The sequence below is a fragment of the Siphateles boraxobius genome, unplaced genomic scaffold (assembly GCF_051911475.1).
Source record: "Siphateles boraxobius isolate OS27281-9 unplaced genomic scaffold, OSU_SipBor_1 53, whole genome shotgun sequence".
Lineage (NCBI taxonomy): Eukaryota > Metazoa > Chordata > Actinopteri > Cypriniformes > Leuciscidae > Siphateles > Siphateles boraxobius.
Window position 1 is genome coordinate 8398293 of NW_027509175.1, and position 18310 is coordinate 8416602.

Consider the following 18310-nt stretch of genomic DNA (forward strand, 5'->3'; position numbering starts at 1 on the left):
GTTAATGTTTTCAAACATTTCAGGGGAATATATTGAGTGGTATTATGTTCTTGTGTCTTAATCAAATGACAAATTCTAATGACAATTATCTGTAAAATTATAATGAAAATGATTATCATTTCACTGTAATTATTATCATTTAAATGTCTCATCTGTAAATCTAATAACTTTGATACCTCTAATAAAAATTAATACTGCATACTTTGTAGAATAAAAAAGTTATAACATAGAGAAGGATGCTTCTGTATGTGAATTTGCACCTGATTACTCAAAAAATGAGAACACCCAGATTGCACCTGTCAGTACCAGACAATATAGATTGTACCTGCAGCTGTCAGTGACAATATACGGGCTCTGATACTTTAACGAATGTCAATGAAGGAAAACAAACAACAACAAAAAGTTGTGAGAATTTTCAGTTTAGTTTATTAGAAGAATCAGTAAAGATTTAATTATAATGGGCTGGATTTTGGATTGAACTGGTCTTGACTCTGAACTGGTCACAGATAAGCTGCAATTACAGGCTAAACAATCTGCAAACTTCAACAAAAACTTAAGCATAAGCATCCTCAAAATAACAAGCTCCAATTTTTTTCTAGCCTTTTCACTCTTTTATTGTCAGAAACAGTGTAAAAATGACAGAATGACGAGGGGGAAAGGCTCCACGACCCCAACACAAGCACTGTAGCTTCCCAGGCTGCTATAATAGTTGCTGTATGTGGCACGGTTTGTGAGATCAGTGCCATCTGTGCTACTTTTCCATATAGTTTTCAATGTAAACGCGCTAGATAGATATCTTTGACCATTGCGCCCATATCTCATGTCTTGCAACAAGTACTAAAACACTGCACTAATGTTACAAGATCAACTTTTCCCCATTCCATTACCCACATCTTGTGTTTTTCAAAGCAAAAACGTGTTCTGTATGAACTATAAATCATTGTCAGGGACAACTTTCAGATTTACCTGTCTGTAACATTACGTCAAAAAGTAAACCGTATAGTCAATTTTACATCAGTCAAATGACACCTTCTTGTATCAATGGGTGCTTTTTGGCCAAAATAAGACTTTTGGCAAATAATGAAACCTATCCTTGCTTTGAGGTTAAAGTGGAAGGTCATAAACATAAACTAAAACTAAGACACCAACACAACTTTATCAACCAGTCATAAAGTAGAGCTATAAAGCATATCCATCTTAAATTACACATGGGGGCCATAAACATGTCAGAAACAGTGATACACCTATTTATTTAACAATTCAATGTTTTTTCAGATGGTCTTGGATTATATGCATATATCTCAACACATTTTAATGAGCTAACATCCCTTGTGAAAAAAATCAGCATGGCTGATCACCAGTATGTTGTGTTTTGGAGGCTGGTCCTCAGAATGAAACGCTTATATGCCGGAGTCCCAAACCAGCTTAACCAACAGACTTTCCTAGCATAAACCCGCCTGGACCAGTATGCAAACTCCGGTCTAATCTCGTGTTTCAGCACGAATAGTTTTTGGAAATGTTCTTTATTCATACATAATTAACAACTATACAAACCAGTGTATGTGTGAGAGAGACACTCAGTGGCCAGGTATATAGCTGTGTAATGTGAGTGTGTTGTTGAGTTTTAGTGTGTGAGTAGCGTGCGCCTGTGAGGTCAGACTGTATGTTGAGTAAGACACTGCAGACCCGAGCATCAGTCCAGCCATATATGATACAGTCATAGTGTTCCCTGTAAAATAATCATTGAGAAAACAAAATTAGTGGAGAAAAATCACAATAAGATTTCAATATATCAGTTGCTTCTCCAAATGACAGGAATGAGATCAAATTTAAAGCTTTGACAATTATTCTCATGAGAAAAAGCCTCCAACAATTCTTCAAAAAACAAATTATTTGAGCTATGCTATCCACATGAATTTGATAAATCTTTCATATATTTTTGAGTAAAATAAAAGGTAATGTGTGAAGGAATTATATTTTAGATTAACTTTACACTGTGCATGTGTGAAGCATAAAAAGTATGCAATTTCTCAGGAAATCCATCCCAACATCTAATTACCCTAGGCTTAATAATCCTAGGCTCCTAGGCTTAATATAATAATCACCAGTGGTTAAAGTGGGATTTGGTAGGTGGGGGAACCCTCAAATTTTGTGTAGGTGCAACAGGGAAAAATGACTCACCGTGGGACAACATATTGAGTATTGTGGTATAGCAATACTTTTTGGGACAAGAGTGTCACTGTGGCACCACATATCACAATACTTATTTACTTGATATATCTTAATGGTTTTATTTTGGTCCATCAACACTGATATGATGACGATACTATGTTAAAATCGCTGAACACTGGGCCAAAAATTTGAAAAGTAATTTTAAATAATACAAATTATAGGCTACGTTTAACGCAGTTAGTGGAATTAGCAGACGTTCCCTTAGGTGTGCGTTGTGGAAACGCGTCAACGCATTCTCAGGGATAAATATGCAGCATTAATGCATGGTGATTTTGAACAAATATTTAATGTCGATAATGGTTACATAATGTTGAAACTAATTCTGCTATTGATATATTTGTAAGACTGTAAGACTGCCAACTAACTTTACCGCGCTCAACCACCGTGAGAGCATTTCACGCATTTATAATCACTCGCGTTCAGCGGGGAGGAAGGGAGGTTGGTCGGCCAGTCGGTCCATCTCGGGACCAGCGAGATTCGTTGAGATTAATGAATCTATTTATTTAATAATTTATCAGAGGTACCGGAACGCAGTTCCGGACCGTTCCGGCCCACTTTAACCCCTGAGAATCAGGATAAGACAAAAACACATTTTTTACGTAGGCTAGGCTACTTGAATTTTTATAGCCACCAATTCTTAAAAAATTTACAGAGTAGATTTAATCTGATAATTTTTTATTTATTTATTGTTTTATGTATTCACATACATTTTGTGCAACAGACCTACTAACAGAAAATGTAGCCATTTCGTTTTTGGTGTAACTGGGGACTTAAAATGAGGGGAAATATCTAAAACCACAAACTATTTATTTTAATTTGAGACAGTGCTGACTTATTATGGTGATTGTGACAGAAAAGAATAAGCCCAATTATTTAAAAAACAGAGCAAAAACTACAAAGCTCACCAGAGCATATGTGCTTCAAGACACTGAGTTTGAAGGTTTTCACATTTCTTCAGTATCTGAGGATAGGGTTAGTGGGTTATTATGTTACGACTTTAATAAAATTAACAAATAAAGAGCTGCTATTACGTTTCAATTAGTATTAAGTAAATACTAGTGATCATCTCAGGCTAACTTCAAAGAGGAAAATCTGCTGTTTTAAAACTAACCTGAACAAAAAACAGATCTGTACAACAATTGCCTTCATCTATTTCGTCAAAACATATTTGATAACACTAACAGCCCTACAAGTCTCCTGAGTAATAAAAGATTCCTCTGGTTACTTTTCGATTAATGGTTACAGTGAAGGAATTTTTTTTTATTAATCATAACTAACATTGCTTTTTCTTGCAGGATTAACATTTATGCTTTTGAGAATGAAATGTCCCCAACACTTGGGCAAAAGTTAGTGTATGTTGAAATAATGGAAGCAGATGGACAAGACTAGACGGCTGTCTGAATATATATATATATATATATATATATATATATATATATATATATATATATATTTAACCTCATGACTTGAGCAACAAGCTGAAGTAATCAAAAAGTCCAGTTTGCTTTGCCCAGAAACAAAGGAGGGGGTTTGCTGTATTGCCAATCATATTAGAGAAAAATGTAATGAATCACCTTTGTCACCATGTCACCTTTGCCATGCATCGATTCTATATAAACTGTTGTACTCTTTTTGTCATGGGGATTTTCTCTGAGATTAGTCTGAGATCCTCCGGCCGTGATTAAAAACAGTCTGTCTGATAAATCCTGCGCAGCACGCTAAACACCAGAGATCTTATTTCCATTCCCAAGTCATATTGTTCATAGGGGGCGAGGTGTCATCTGACTCAGAGTCTGAAAATAAATTTGAATTGGTGATACCAATCGTAGGTGTCTGGAAGACACAAGGAATTTAACTTAAGTCAGGTGTGTGTAGGGGAACATCAACCACACTACACATTTCACTCACTCTTTATGTGTCTGATATACTCACCCGCCACTTCTCGCTGCTGAAGTGGCACCTTGCCGGCCGCCTGTATCATTGGTACAGAGCCAAGGTACCCGTTACTGATACCCAGCATCATGGAGAGGCCGCAGGGCCAGGCGGGGTGCGCCAGCAGGGGGCGCTGCACAGGAGACACACACATTACAAACAGGGGCAGGAAGAGAACACGAAAACACGAACACACCAGCAGCTGCACACCACCCCACTCGTACGGACACGCTGCCAAGATCTAAAGAGAGCGAGAGAGATATAAAGTCACCATAAATTTACAATGACAAATCTTGTTTTTTATGGAATATTGCACTATTTATTATAAATTATTTATCCTTAAACATTTTTTATATTATTAATATTTATGTATATTTTAAGTATTTATTTTAATTTGAGAAATAAAAAGTAAAATGTATAGTTTCTTATTAAGCGGTTTTCCATAAAAAGACTTTATAAAGAAAACAGTTAACCATTTAGTGTGTTGCATTCATATTCTGGGCTCATCTGTTCACCTGTATTATGGTATCCATCATCAATAAGGTGTTCACTGAATTTGATCTTTCACTGTTTTAGTGCATTAAGGCATTTTAGGTGTTTTTGTAGGTTAAGTGATTGAAAAACTGCGGTGGATGCATTATATGGACCGCGAGTAAACTTGAAAATTGACAGACTCAAACTACAATTATGTAAATGTTTTGCCCTCCAGGTCTCCATGCCAGTCACGTGACTGAAAACCACAACAATCCAATCATCCAAACAATTCCCTAAGGACGAAATCAAGTCCCGTTCTACATTATTTCTTGGTCAACAAGCTGTTTCACTCAGATATGTCATAATAGTGAATAAAATATTGTCACAAGTTAAACTTCCGTTTTGTGTCGCCTTCAAACATTTACCTTTTTTAAATGATATATGCTTGTCAATTAAATCAAACTGTTTCATTTCACCTTGCCCACAAAGTCTGCCATGTTGAACAGAGCCATGGTGAGAATAGGCAGCCATTCTCCCAGTGTATCGTTGCGTAACTCTGACTCCAAACCAGGGAACAGACACAGTGTGATGAAATATGTCACCAAGATTGAGAGCATATAGGGCCAGATCATCCGAGCAACAGCGCACCTCTGACCCAGAATCTCTGTAAGAAAGCCATCATGTTAGAATACTTCAGTGCTAAAAAGGTGACATTATTGAAATGAACATTATTTTGCAGTCTGCACAGAGAATAGTTACAGGCGGTTGTGAATAAAACTATGGCTCACCCTTCACACTGATCCAGGTCCCTTTGCTGTCTGGTTTGGGCACATCAAATCTGACATAAATTTCATCTCCATGGGAACCGTTACTCAGATTAACTGCATCAGCCTCATCAACTGTGCTTGAAGCCACTCCATCCTAATTTGTAGAAATGCCATGAGACAATGTAAATTTTGTATGTAACGATGTATATGTATAGTATCTAGAATAAAATGTTTTCGCTGAGATTAGTCACAGTGCATTGTGGCATTGCCTTGTGTCAGAAGTGTGCATATATTTAATAAGGTTATCATAGGGAGCTCATTAGGTTTTGAAACTTTTTTTGCAAGATAACCTTTCTTTAAATGTAAGAAGGAAAACAGTTAGACAGATCCACAGAAACCTTTCAGAACCTGTCAGTAACCAATGAATGGATCCATATCTCACAAAAAGTCCCCAAAAGTCGCAAACCAGTGGTTCTGTGTGTGAATTTACCTCTTCCTCTGCACTGCTGTCATAATGTATCTGGTAGCCACTGCGCTTCTGTGTCGTAACATTATTAATCTGTCCTTTGAGCCAGCTGTGGCTGCGGCGAGCTCTGTCGGTGTGATAACGGACAAAGTGTGTTCGTCGCACCACCACGTGCAACAGAAAACAGAGCGTCTCTATTGAGATAGAGAACAGGAAGAAGATGATGGTGTTGTTCTTCTCGTCTTCCACCAGCAGCTTTGTAAAAATCCGACTCAGAGAGACAATAACTCCAGCAGTGCCTGAAACAACAATTGACAAAAAACACTGCATCAACTGCAATACAAACAAACACCAGCACATTATGAGTAGAAATTCTGTGAATTCATATATTTTTTCATTATATTTTCTAAAATGTTTTATTAAAATTAAAAGTATTAAAGGACCACTAAAATGTATTGTAATTGTGCCATTATCTTTGTGACAATTAAGCATATTTCCCCCACCAGTTACTGTAATATGAAAAATCTCTCTCTCTTTAACATTTAATATATTTGATTTTATTAAATATAATTTTATTACGATAAAGGGGCTATACAAATATTCATGTATTAATCCCTTTTTTTATTGCCAATGTGTGAACAGTTTGTAAAGAGAACTTAAAAAATGAGACCTTCCTCAACTTCCTAGGTTGTCTATGAAGGCCCGTAGACTGTTTTTTAAATGAAGGACGTTTTTTCCGGTAAAATCAAAAGGATGTGACGTTTACTCACGCTCCCGAGAGCCTCTCTTTCACTCTATCACACATGAAACAAATGCTTATACAATGTCCACTATAATGCCGAAAAATACATTCTGTACATTACAGAATAGTGTGTCATACAAAGCAAAGTGATTAATTCTAACTAGTCTCACATAGCCAGATCTATTAAGTCTTTAGTCTCAAATATACTTTATAAGCAAACTATCACAACAGCATATCATTTAATTACCTCCTCCGTGAATTGCAATGCTTGTGCAAATACATCCACATTGCAATGATCATATGCTTTCATAACTGCTGCTTTTTCACCGCAGTCATTTTATTGGCTGTTTATTTTGTTATTGAAAATAATGGTAAGGTAGGCAATTTTTTTAATATACACTTTTTGTTATAATGGTTGGAACACTCTTCACATCATGATAACAATTAATAATAAAAGTTATTTATATATTAAAACATGTATATATATATCTTCTGAAAAAATGTTTGTTCAATCACAATGTCCTACCAGTCAACATATGTATTTCCATACCACCGTGTTATTTTGTAACAACTGTATTTGTTGTACTGCCTCTAATTTAATCCTTGTATTGCCATATTTTTACTATATCACTTGAAAAATTCAATTCAGAATTACAAAAAAAATACATTTGTAATTTCATTCATGCAGTGATGGAAGTTCATCTCACTCTCTCCAGTCTTTAGACTTTTTATACAATGTAAATTCGTCCCCCGCACTTTTTCATAGGGCAAGTGTTTCAACGACAAGCTGAGGTTTTCACGGGTGTGTATACATCGATATTTAAAAACAAAAGAGTCAAGGATAGTCTATACGTGACTTCACGTTTCCATGGTAATCAGACACTCGTGCATTAGCTTACGACACGCCCGCACACGCGCCCAATCCATCAGTTTCATATGTTCAAAATGGCAAAAAACTCTTCACTCCTTTTTCACGAAAAAGTCAAGCACTGTAAGTAAGTTGTCATGTTGTATCCGAATTGTGTTGCACAATGATGAATAACTCCGCCTATTTCTCTTGTTGAATAATTAACAGGTTTTGTTGTAAATTCACTACCCGAACAAATATGCCATATTTTCAATCTTTTTTTACTCGTAATGCATTTTATTTTCACAGATATGTTATCAAAGCCCTTCAATTTAGAATAAACATGGTGAATGTTAATGCTGAACTTGTATTTTCATGCATTAACAGCCACGATCTGCTTGAATCAGGCAGCGTTGTAACATGTGTAAATGAAGTTTATCATAATTTGGTAAAACTTTACAATTAGATTAAAAAAGAGTTTGTAGACAAACTTTAAGTTCTCTTGAAAAAGCCTAACTAGAAAGTTTGCAGTAGTTTTAAAAGCTTGAAGTTTGAAGGTTTTCAATTGGAAAGTTTTAGTTTAGTAAGACAGACTTTGTTTAGGCTAGTAAGAAAATTTAATTTTGCCAAAAGAAGAACTTTTATTTTAAGTAAATGTTATTTTTAAATCAGCTTCAGTGTGATATTTAACCATATTATCATGCTTAACACTGATAATTTGAATAATTGTAATGCGATGATCAGATATCTAAATCAGAGAATATCATATGTTTGGGCAGTTGGATTATTTATTTTTAACAGCGGATTCGGGGCACTCAAAGTGCACCAGATTAGTGAATTTATCTTTAAAATGTACAAAATCTTCTTTCAGGGGGGCATGCCCCCGGACCCCCCTAGAGGTACAGAGATCCACCTACAAAAATACTGTGGTAAAACAGTAGACTATATGATGGTCTATGAAAAATACACATTTTATTATCTTATTAAAATACATGATCAGGATTTTACCACCTTCGCCTAGTTTTAAGCCAGGAAAAACCCTGCATGTGCAATATAAAGTACTGGACAACTTTCTTTCTTTTTTTCTGCTTTATTGCTTTAAAATAAATAGCATATTAAGCCAATTAAGCAAAAATCTGTCAACAAAAGTCTGAAGAAAAATAAAACTGGTATTACACTTGACATTCTGTCCCCCTCACTTTTGAAATGATGGCTACGCCCCTGCTCAGAGGGGAGGGCTGGATCTCAAGCTTTCAATGCTAGCTTGTTATTTGCTAGCTAAACATTGCTCTCAGCAGTGTGGGTGGCGTTGGGATGTTCATTCAAGGTATATTGCTGCAAAGGTATTTCACACTCTTTTTTACTTCCAAGCAACAAACGAAGAAGAACTCTGCCTTAAGTTTAATGGGGTAATGAATCATGTTCAGTCTCTTGAATGTTACGTTTGCATGAGTGCGAGCATGAGCAATAAGTTGCCGGCTGCAATTCACTTAATGGCCACCGATGTCGCCAATAACAAGGGTTTCTGAATTTACATAGCCCCTTTAAATAATAATAAAAAAATATATATTTTGTAACAACTGTATTTGTTGTACTGCCTCTAATTTAAACCTTGTATTACCATATTTTTACTATATCACTTGAAAAATTCAATTCAGAATTACAAAAAAAATACATTTGTAATTTCATTCATGCAGTGATGGAAGTTCAGCTCACTCTCTCCAGTCATCACGCCCTGTGTGTACCTCTTGGGCAACATCCCAGTGTAACCATAAAAACTGGACTGCTGCACTGCAAAGGTCAAAAGGACAATGGACAAAGTTTCAGATCACAAAAACACAATGTAGGCCAAATGCAAGAACATGATTTCTTGTATAAATGTACCTGTGCATCCAAATGCAACAATGGCAATTGCAGCCAGAGTAACAGCATAGGACTGCTGAGTGTCAAACAGCTCCAACCAGACGTCACACACACTCACAAACACCAAAGGTCCCAATGCAAATATATATCCTATATATGCAAAACAAGAAATCGATTAATAAGAGTAATGTAATGTGTGTGTAGAAAATGGTTTTGAGTTGACTTTTGCATGTTCTTACCCACACAGATGCGAGTGTGTAAGCTCAGTCTCTCCACGAGTGCATTGTTCAAAATGACGGCACTGAGAGCCACAAGTATATACGTCAAACTCATGTCGAACACAATAGAGGTGTCTGACAATAGAAAAGAGGGGAATTGACAAGCATAACTTGTAGAGAAATATTACTGTGCAATGCATAGTTGTCACTTTTTCCACCCACAGCTCTGTGAATTTAATTTAGTCTATCCTGTCATATGCGACAGGTTGGTTGCATCAAACCTTTGAATTTGCGGTGGAGATAGTCCACATCAGTGATGAAACTATTGTATGGCAGTAGAAAGCCGACACCAGCCAACAGCATGGCAAAGTAGATGCCATGGTAGCGATCATCAGGAATGGATTCCTCTGAGTCTGAAATGAAGACACGAGCTTGGATTAATACCAACAAGAATGACAAAGCAGCTTGATAAACCTGAGCCCCATTTTTAATGAATAGAAATTAACATTCTTAAATAGTAGAACATGGTGCTACAATGCCATTGATTCCCAGGGAATGCATGTACTGATAAAGTGTATACCTTAAATGCAATGTCGATTTGATTAAAAGTGTCTGCCAAATGCATAAATGTAAAAGTCATGAATGCTTTTGTGTTGTACATGATGGTGTCTTGCACTAATGTAGGGCTTCTCAACCTGGAGTTTGTGAACCCCTGGTGGTTTGTGAGGGAACTGCAGGGAGTTAATGACAAGCAAATCATTAATTAAATCATAAAAATGTCAAATTAAAAACAAATAATTACTTAAAAAAATTAATCATTTTAAATTTTAATAAATTTCTAAAAACATGAAAATATTTTACTGATTACCTGCATGTCACAAAATATTTGGGAAATAATGTATGCATTATTTTACAAATGCATGCATCATACATTTATACAAAGACCTCAATGCATGCATCAAATACATCAATATATACACGTCATTTTGCACATGCAATTTAATGCATTTTGTAAGTGCATATTAATTCTGTGTTGTGCGTATATGCAACTCACCATGAGCACTGTGAGGTTTTATCCAACCCCTCTTCTCCTCCTCTGGCAGCTGACTAAAGCTGAAATTGGTGATCACAGCCTTCTCTCTACCCTGCCGATTCCTGCTCCACTCCTCAGAGTACATGCCTGGGAAAACAGCTCAGAATTCACACATGGGGGAAAAAAATCATACTGTCAAGATGCAGTTGGCCTTAAATTTAACTTAATACACTTACTTGCATTAATATTCACTTCAGCTGATAGGCTATATATATATATATTATATGCACACACACAAATATAATAGATAGCCTATCACCCTATCAGTGAATATTGACATGACATCAAAAACAGAATAGGCCTACTGATTATTCATCAAAACTACTCGGTTACTCACGTAACCTCAGTTCCCTGAGTTAGGGAACGAGTATTGCGTAGCTATACGCAGTGGGGGAAACTCCTTTTCCTCGATTTACTGAAGCCTTTATGTAAAGCGCATTTGCAGCTGCACAGCTAGAACATGAGCGTCTGGCTCGCTCATAGGCTGCGCTGCGGCAACTGCACATCCAATGGCGCAGGCGCCTCTGACGTGCAACCAATGAGATCACTCTGCGTCATACACGTCAGAGCCCGCCAAGGGGGCGTGACCTCAGTCTATAATAGTCCCCGAATTCGCCATTATAGCAGGTTTAACGACTGAAGCGACAACTTGCCATGTTACTATAGAGCGGCTGGCTACGCAATACTCGTTCCCTAACTCAGGGAACTGAGGTTACGTGAGTAACCGAGTAGTTCCCTTTCGAACGGTCACTTCGTATTGCGTAGCTATACGCAGTGGGGACGCCATGCAAAACGCCGCACTGAGTAACTGGCTGCCACTGCAACTCAGGCCCCTGAGCATACAGAACAAGCCATAACCGCATAATTATGTATAAATAGACCAGACACCGTCAGGTCTAAAATAGTACACATCAGTTAGAAATAACCCAACATACTACACCAATGAACCCAGACACTGTCGGGGTTATTGGTATATGAACATATAACCAGTCAAGTGGGTTTATATATGAAATTATAACCGGCCAAAGCAGGTTTTATATATGTATGGAATATAACCGGCAAAAGCGGGTTTTATATATGTCATATAACCGGCCAAAGCGGGTTTTATATATATGTAAATATAACCGGCAACAGCAGTTTATGCATGAATACAACCAGCCAGCAGCGGGTTTTATATATATATGTGAATGTGATAGTGCACAGTAATATATGACAAGACCAGCCACCGACGGGTCTTAATCATACCGAAAGCACCTTCGCCTGCAGGGAAGGCACTTCCCTATTATAGAAACTCATAAATGTGGAAGGCGAGGACCAGCCGGCCGCATCACAAATATCACTAATGGGAATGCCAGATGACCAAGCCCATGACGAGACATACCTCTGGTCGTATGGGCCTTGATACCTATAGGGCAAACTTGACCCGCTGCGGTATAAGCCATAGAAATAGCATCCACTATCCATCTAGACAGTCTTTGCTTAGTGACTGGATCCCCCTTGGATCTACCACCAAAGCAGACAAAAAGCTGTTCTGATTGTCTAAAAGACGCAGAAAGCTCCCGATAGATTCTCAGCGCTCAGACAGGGCAGAGAAGATTAACCTCTCCATCCTCTGCAGAAGGAGGGAGGGCTGATAATGTCACCACCTGTGCTCTGAACAGTGTTGAGAGCACTTTAGGAACGTAACCATGTCTGGGCTTGAGGATGACTCTGGAGTCATCTGGACCCAACTCCAAACATGCAGGGCTCACAGAGAGCGCCTGCAGATCTCCCACTCGTTTGATAGATGCCAACGCCATAAGGAGAGCGGTCTTCAGCGAGAGGGTTTTTAGATCAACCGATTGGAGCGGTTCGAAAGGCGGACCTTTCAGAGCCCCCAGGACCGTGGAGAGGTCCAGAGGCGGCACAGACGGAGGCCTGGAGGGGTTCATTCTCCTCGCACCTTTCAGGAATCTTACGACCAGGTCGTTTCTTCCCAGTGACTGGCCAGCCGTCAGAACATGATGTGCTGCTATGGCTGCCACATACACTTTGAGCGTGGACGGGGAGCAACCCGCGTCCAGCAGCTCCTGTAAGAATGAGCGAACCACTGATATCACACATGACTCTGGGTCAGCCTGATTTTTCGAGCACCAGCTGGAAAAACCTGACCATTTTGAAGCATACAGGCGCCGAGTCGACGGGGCCCTGGCTTCAGATATAGTGCTTAAAACCTTCTCAGGAAGGTCCTTGGGTACCCGTTGAGGGGCCAAACATGAAGGGCCCATAAATCGGGTCTCGGATGCCACAATGTCCCGTTCACCTGTGTGAGGAGGTCTTTCCTCAGTGGGACAGGCCATGGGATTGTGTCCGATAACTGAACTAGTTCCGGGAACCACGATCTGGTTTTCCAGAGAGGGGCCACCAGAAGGACTGGGCACCCGCTCTCTCTGACCCGTTTGATGACTTGTGGAATCATCGAGACGGGGGGGGGGGAAGGCATAAAAGGGACGGTTGGGCCAGACATGGGCCAGCGCGTCCCTGTTCTTCGAGAAGAACAATTTGCAGTGGGTGTTGATTCTCGAGGCGAAAAGGTCGATTTCGGCCTCGCCAAACACCTTCCATATTAGACTGACCGTCTGTGGGTTCAGGGACCACTCGCCGAGGGGAGTGTTGTCCCATGAAAGCATATTCGCGCCCACATTCTGGACGCCCGGGATATGCGCTGCTCTCAGAGAGCTCAGGTTGGTTTGTGCCCATATAGAGGAGGTCTCTCGCCATCGCATGCAGGTTCCCTGACCTGATGCCCCCCTGGCGATTCATGTAGGCCACCACTGACGTATTGTCTGTGCGGACTAAGACGTAGTGACCTCTGAGGTTCGACAGAAATGCCTTCAGGGCCAACCCAACTGCTTTCATCTCCAGACAGTTGATATGTAAGCTCTGCTCCGTGCTCGACCAGAGGCCGGATGCAGGCATGCCCTCGTGCAGCGCTCCCCAACCCAGGTTGGACGCATCTGTAAGAACCACTTTCCTCCTGGAAATTGTTGCCATTGTCACCCCCTCGTGGTGCCAGTTCTGAGCCCGCCAGGGAATCAGGGTTCTTAAACAACCGTGATTCACCATAACGCGCAAGCTGCCTGACTGCCATGCATGAGTTGGCCCACAGCGTTTCAGCCAATGCTGCATCGGGCGCATGCGCAGTAATCCCATGCGGAGTACTGGCGATGCTGCTGCCATGAGACCAAGCAGTTTCTGAAATTTCTTCAGTGGCGCGCGCTCGCGCAATCTGAAAGTGCCTGCAAGCGCTCGCACCGAGAGCGCGCGCTCTGTGTGAGTCACGCTGTCATAGCTCTCGAGTCTAAAACTGTGCCCAGAAAGATCATGCTCTGGCTGGGGGTTAGTTTGCTTTTTGAAACATTGATTGTGAAACCCAGGCATTTTAGATGGCCGAGAATCAAATCCCTGTGAGCTAATAGCTCGATTCTCGACTGTGCCCGCACCAGCCAGTCGTCGAGATAATTTAACATGCGCACTCCCTGAAATCTCAGAAGAGAAAGCGCTGCATCCACACACTTCGTGAATGTACGGGGTGCCAACGATAGACCGATCGGCAGAACGGTGTATTGATAAGCCCGGCCCTCGAAGGCGAATCTCAAGAATGGCCTGTGACGAGGATTTATTTGAATGTGAAAGTAAGCATCTTTCAGATCCATTGTGACAAACCAATCCCCCGGGCGCACTTGCGCGAGGATATGTTTGATAGTTAACAATTTGAACGGCCGTCTCATGAGAGCTTTGTTCAAATGTCTCAAATCTAGAATGGGTCTGAGACCGCCGTCTTTTTTCGGAATCAGAAAATAGCGGCTGTAAAAACCCATATTTTTTAGCGCGGGGGGGACTAATTCTATCGCCCCTTTTGCTAATAGATTTTGTACTTCGGTGCGAAGCACGTGACCCACGTTGCTTCTCACCGAAGTCTCGAGAACCGCCTGAAATTCCGGGGGTCTGCGAGCGAATTGGAGCGAGTAACCTCGCTTTATAGTGTTTATGACCCAACTCGACACATCGGGGATAGCTTGCCAGGCTAGAACCCGTGTGGCTAGGGCTTGACACACTGATTGGGGCTGGTCGCCTAACGTAGGGGGACCTGATACCCTTATATTGTGATTTGTGCACACATTGAGTATTGGACTGACTGTACAAGCATTTGCGTGTGGGGAAGTCAGTGTTACAACGGGGGAGGGGCCACCTAGTGAAGGGGGACCGTGAACCCATATATTGTGATTTGTGCACACATTGAATGTTGGACTGACTGCACAAGCATTTGCGTGTGGGGAAGTCAGTGTTACAACAGGGGAGGGACCGCCTAGTGAAGGGGAACCGTGAACCCATGTGTTGTGCTTGTGAAACTGATAGCTAACATTTTGAACGGCCGTCTCATGAGAGCTTTGTTCAAATGTCTCAGATCTAGAGTGGGTCTGAGGCCGCCGTCATTTTTCGGAATTAGAAAATAGCGGCTGTAAAAACCCGTATGTTTTAGCACAGGAGGGACTAATTCTATCACCCCTTTTGCTAATGAATTCTGTACATCGGTGCGAAGCATGTGACCCACGTTGCTTCTCACCGAAGTCTCGAGAACCGCCTGAAACTTTGGGGGTCTGCGAGCGAATTGGAGCGAGTTGCCTCGCTTTATAGCGTTTATAACTCAACTCGACACATCGGGGATAGCTTGCCAGGCTATAACCCGTGTGGCTAGGGCTTGACACACTGATTGGGACGGGCCGCCTAACATAGGGGGACCTGATGCCCTTATATTGTGATTTTTGCACACATTGAGTGTTGGACTGACTGTACAAGCATTTGCGCGTGGGGAAGTCAGTGTTACAACAGGGGAGGGGCCGCCTAGTGAAGGGGGACCGTGAACCCATATATTGTGATTTGTGCACACATTGAATGTTGGACTGACTGCACAAGCATTTGCGTGTGGGGAAGTCAGTGTTAAAACAGGGGAGGGGCCGCCTAGTGAAGGGGGACCGTGAACCCATATATTGTGATTTGTGCACACATTGAATGTTGGACTGACTGCACAAGCATTTGCGTGTGGGTAAGTCAGTGTTAAAACAAAGGAGGGGCCGCCTAGTGAAGGGGGACCGTGAACCCATGTGTTGTGATTAGTGCACACATTGAATGTTGGACTGACTGCACAAGCATTTGCGTGTGGGGAAGTCAGTGTTACAACAAGGGAGGGGCCGCCTAGTGAAGGGGGACCGTGAACCCATGTGTTGTGCTCGTGTGCTTTATTTGGGTCGCAGTGAAAACGGCGTTTGTTTGCAAAGACGCGCTCACTGCTGCGGGCCTGTTTACAATAATAAAATCCCCAGCCGCCTGAACTGTACAGGGGGCTGTGGGAAGTTTTGCTGGCTTCTTGAGGGTGGTCCGGCAAGCGCGGGACACGTGCCCTCTCTTTCCTTTGCGTGCTAGGACGGCTTTGGCGGGAAGCGTTCGGCATCAGCCGCAGGGCGGGGCTGAGAGGCCTGTTTCGCCGGCTTTGCTGGTCGGCGCCAGCTAGCACGGTTAGTTCCACTCGAGCTCGAGGTCCGCGACGGCCTGTGTTAGGATCCGAAGCATTTCAGCGTCGGAGTTAGTCCTGCCTCGCTGGGTCCGCCGAAAGAGACGAGGCCCGCCACGTGGTGGTGGGGGGGCGCTGATCTCCCTCGAACGGGACCGGAGATGACTGAGCTGGAGTGAGTGAAGCACGCGGGGACGTGGCCGGCGTGCATTCACAAACGTCCGTGCTCTCTGGATGCCGTTGGCTGCGGCGCTTCTTCTTCCTCGGCTGAAGTAGGGCCGGAGAAGGGAGCGCGGGTGATGCGGCGCCGCCGTCTCGAGAGAGAGCTAACGTTAGCCGAGTTCGCAGCACGGAGATAGGCATGCACGCGCAGGCCGCACATCCGCCGACAGAGAGTGCATTCTCTGCGTGGTAGAGTCCCAGGCATGAAATGCAGCTCGCGTGTTCGTAGGCCTCGTATAACACGAGGCATATGGAACAACGCTGATACAGATATAAACACATAATAAACAGATATTGAAAAGGATATCGCCGGATAGCCACAGGAGAGACGGCGTCAGGAGAAACACGGTTGAGATGTGTAGTCTGCTGAACTGTAGCTCGCTCAGGCTGAAGGCTTGTTCGACGGCGAAGGCTCAATAAATGGTCAGAGACGTGAAGTTTGTCGCTGAAGGAGTAAAATCTGCTATAATGGCGAATTCGGGGACTATTATAGACTGAGGTCACGCCCCCTTGGCGGGCTCTGACGTGTATGACGCAGAGTGATCTCATTGGTTGCACGTCAGAGGCGCCTGCGCCATTGGATGTGCAGTTGCCGCAGCGCAGCCTATGAGCGAGCCAGACGCTCATGTTCTAGCTGTGCAGCTGCAAATGCGCTTTACATAAAGGCTTCAGTAAATCGAGGAAAAGGAGTTTCCCCCACTGCGTATAGCTACGCAATACGAAGTGACCGTTCGAAAGGGAACTACACTTTCCCTAAGAAATACTGACCGGACTACTGGATAAATACTAACAACTTGCCCCAGTAACTCCGGCATGTAGGCTATATGCTGTACAATAATAATCAATTATTTTTTTGTTTAATGCAAACAAGCATTGCAATAGTTCTATCTTTGTTCCTCCACCTGTGTTCCTTAGAAGCATGAGCATGATTGATTCTCCCATATGTTGAATTATTTTGTACAAGCGCGTGTGGTTTAAATTTTACGGCGTTATAAAACACTGTGAGTCAGTTGGACTAGGTGATAAACGCGAGATTCGTCGATGTCACCTGACAGATCCACCAGAGCTATTTTTAGAAATATCGAGCGTCCATCATAGCCTGTAGCCAAGTGTAATTCTAACGGCGGGGATATTGAATTGAAGTAGCCTATGCTACTACATCACATTAATGATTGATGTTTTTGAAGGATCCTTTATCTTTAAGGTTATTTGACATTTGAATGCCTTGTACATATTTGCAACTAATGGAATAGACTCACGCAGTATGATAATAAGTGAATCAATCAGAGCTGTCGCGAATGGATAACAGGTCTCTTACCTGATGTGCAAATGTCATTCACGCTCTCACAGAGAATTATATTTAATTACGATCCAGGTTCTCTTTCCAAAGCGGTGTTATTTGAGGATGCTCGTTTTCTGCTCCATTCTCTCTCTCTCTCTCTGTCTCTCTCTCTCTCTCTCTCTCTCTCTCTCTCGGCTCTCCGCCCTCATGCGCAAGTCACGGATTTATCACGCACTTTACGATTGATCACCGGGGCTAGTTGTCACACTATAGATAGTAAGATCTAAGGATTGGGTTCAATTGTTTATAACGTATATTGGCTACACAACTATTGAACATTTCCACCGTTATTGCCCAGGAATAGAAAAATTGTGCGTATTGATTTACAAATCAGTTCATTGTTCAACAAACGCTGATTAGCGGAGCATGTTGTTACACTGAAAATCTTTTTATATAGATAATTGAAAAATAATTTATTGAATTAATTAATTTATTAATTAATTTATTTTAAGGAATATTTATAGGATTAAAGTATAGGATGTAACATAGGCCTACAAAACTGATTTGTGTAACATGACAATTGAATTTACCAAGATACAACCATTGTGACAACAAGCCCTG

General features: G+C 41.6%; 1 protein-coding gene across 2 annotated transcripts; it reads right to left on the bottom strand.

Moving 5' to 3' along the window:
- Positions 1 to 403: 403 nt before the first annotated feature.
- slc29a4b (asolute carrier family 29 member 4b) lies at positions 404 to 17882 on the bottom strand. 2 transcript variants are annotated; one of them, XM_077205321.1, is made up of 12 exons: positions 17726 to 17830; positions 10596 to 10721; positions 10237 to 10272; positions 9823 to 9954; positions 9563 to 9676; positions 9345 to 9473; positions 9177 to 9251; positions 5896 to 6170; positions 5427 to 5559; positions 5115 to 5302; positions 4165 to 4405; positions 404 to 1729 (listed from the first exon to the last, which is right to left on the bottom strand). In XM_077205321.1, exons 2-12 carry the CDS (start codon positions 10717 to 10719, stop codon positions 1578 to 1580), a joined length of 1599 nt encoding a protein of 532 aa, XP_077061436.1. In that variant the 5' UTR covers positions 10720 to 10721; positions 17726 to 17830; the 3' UTR covers positions 404 to 1577. The 2 variants fall into 2 exon arrangements, with proteins under 2 accessions (XP_077061436.1, XP_077061437.1); XM_077205322.1 differs by lacking the exon at positions 10237 to 10272 and having other exon boundaries at positions 17726 to 17882.
- Between the last annotated feature and the right edge of the window lie 428 nt (positions 17883 to 18310).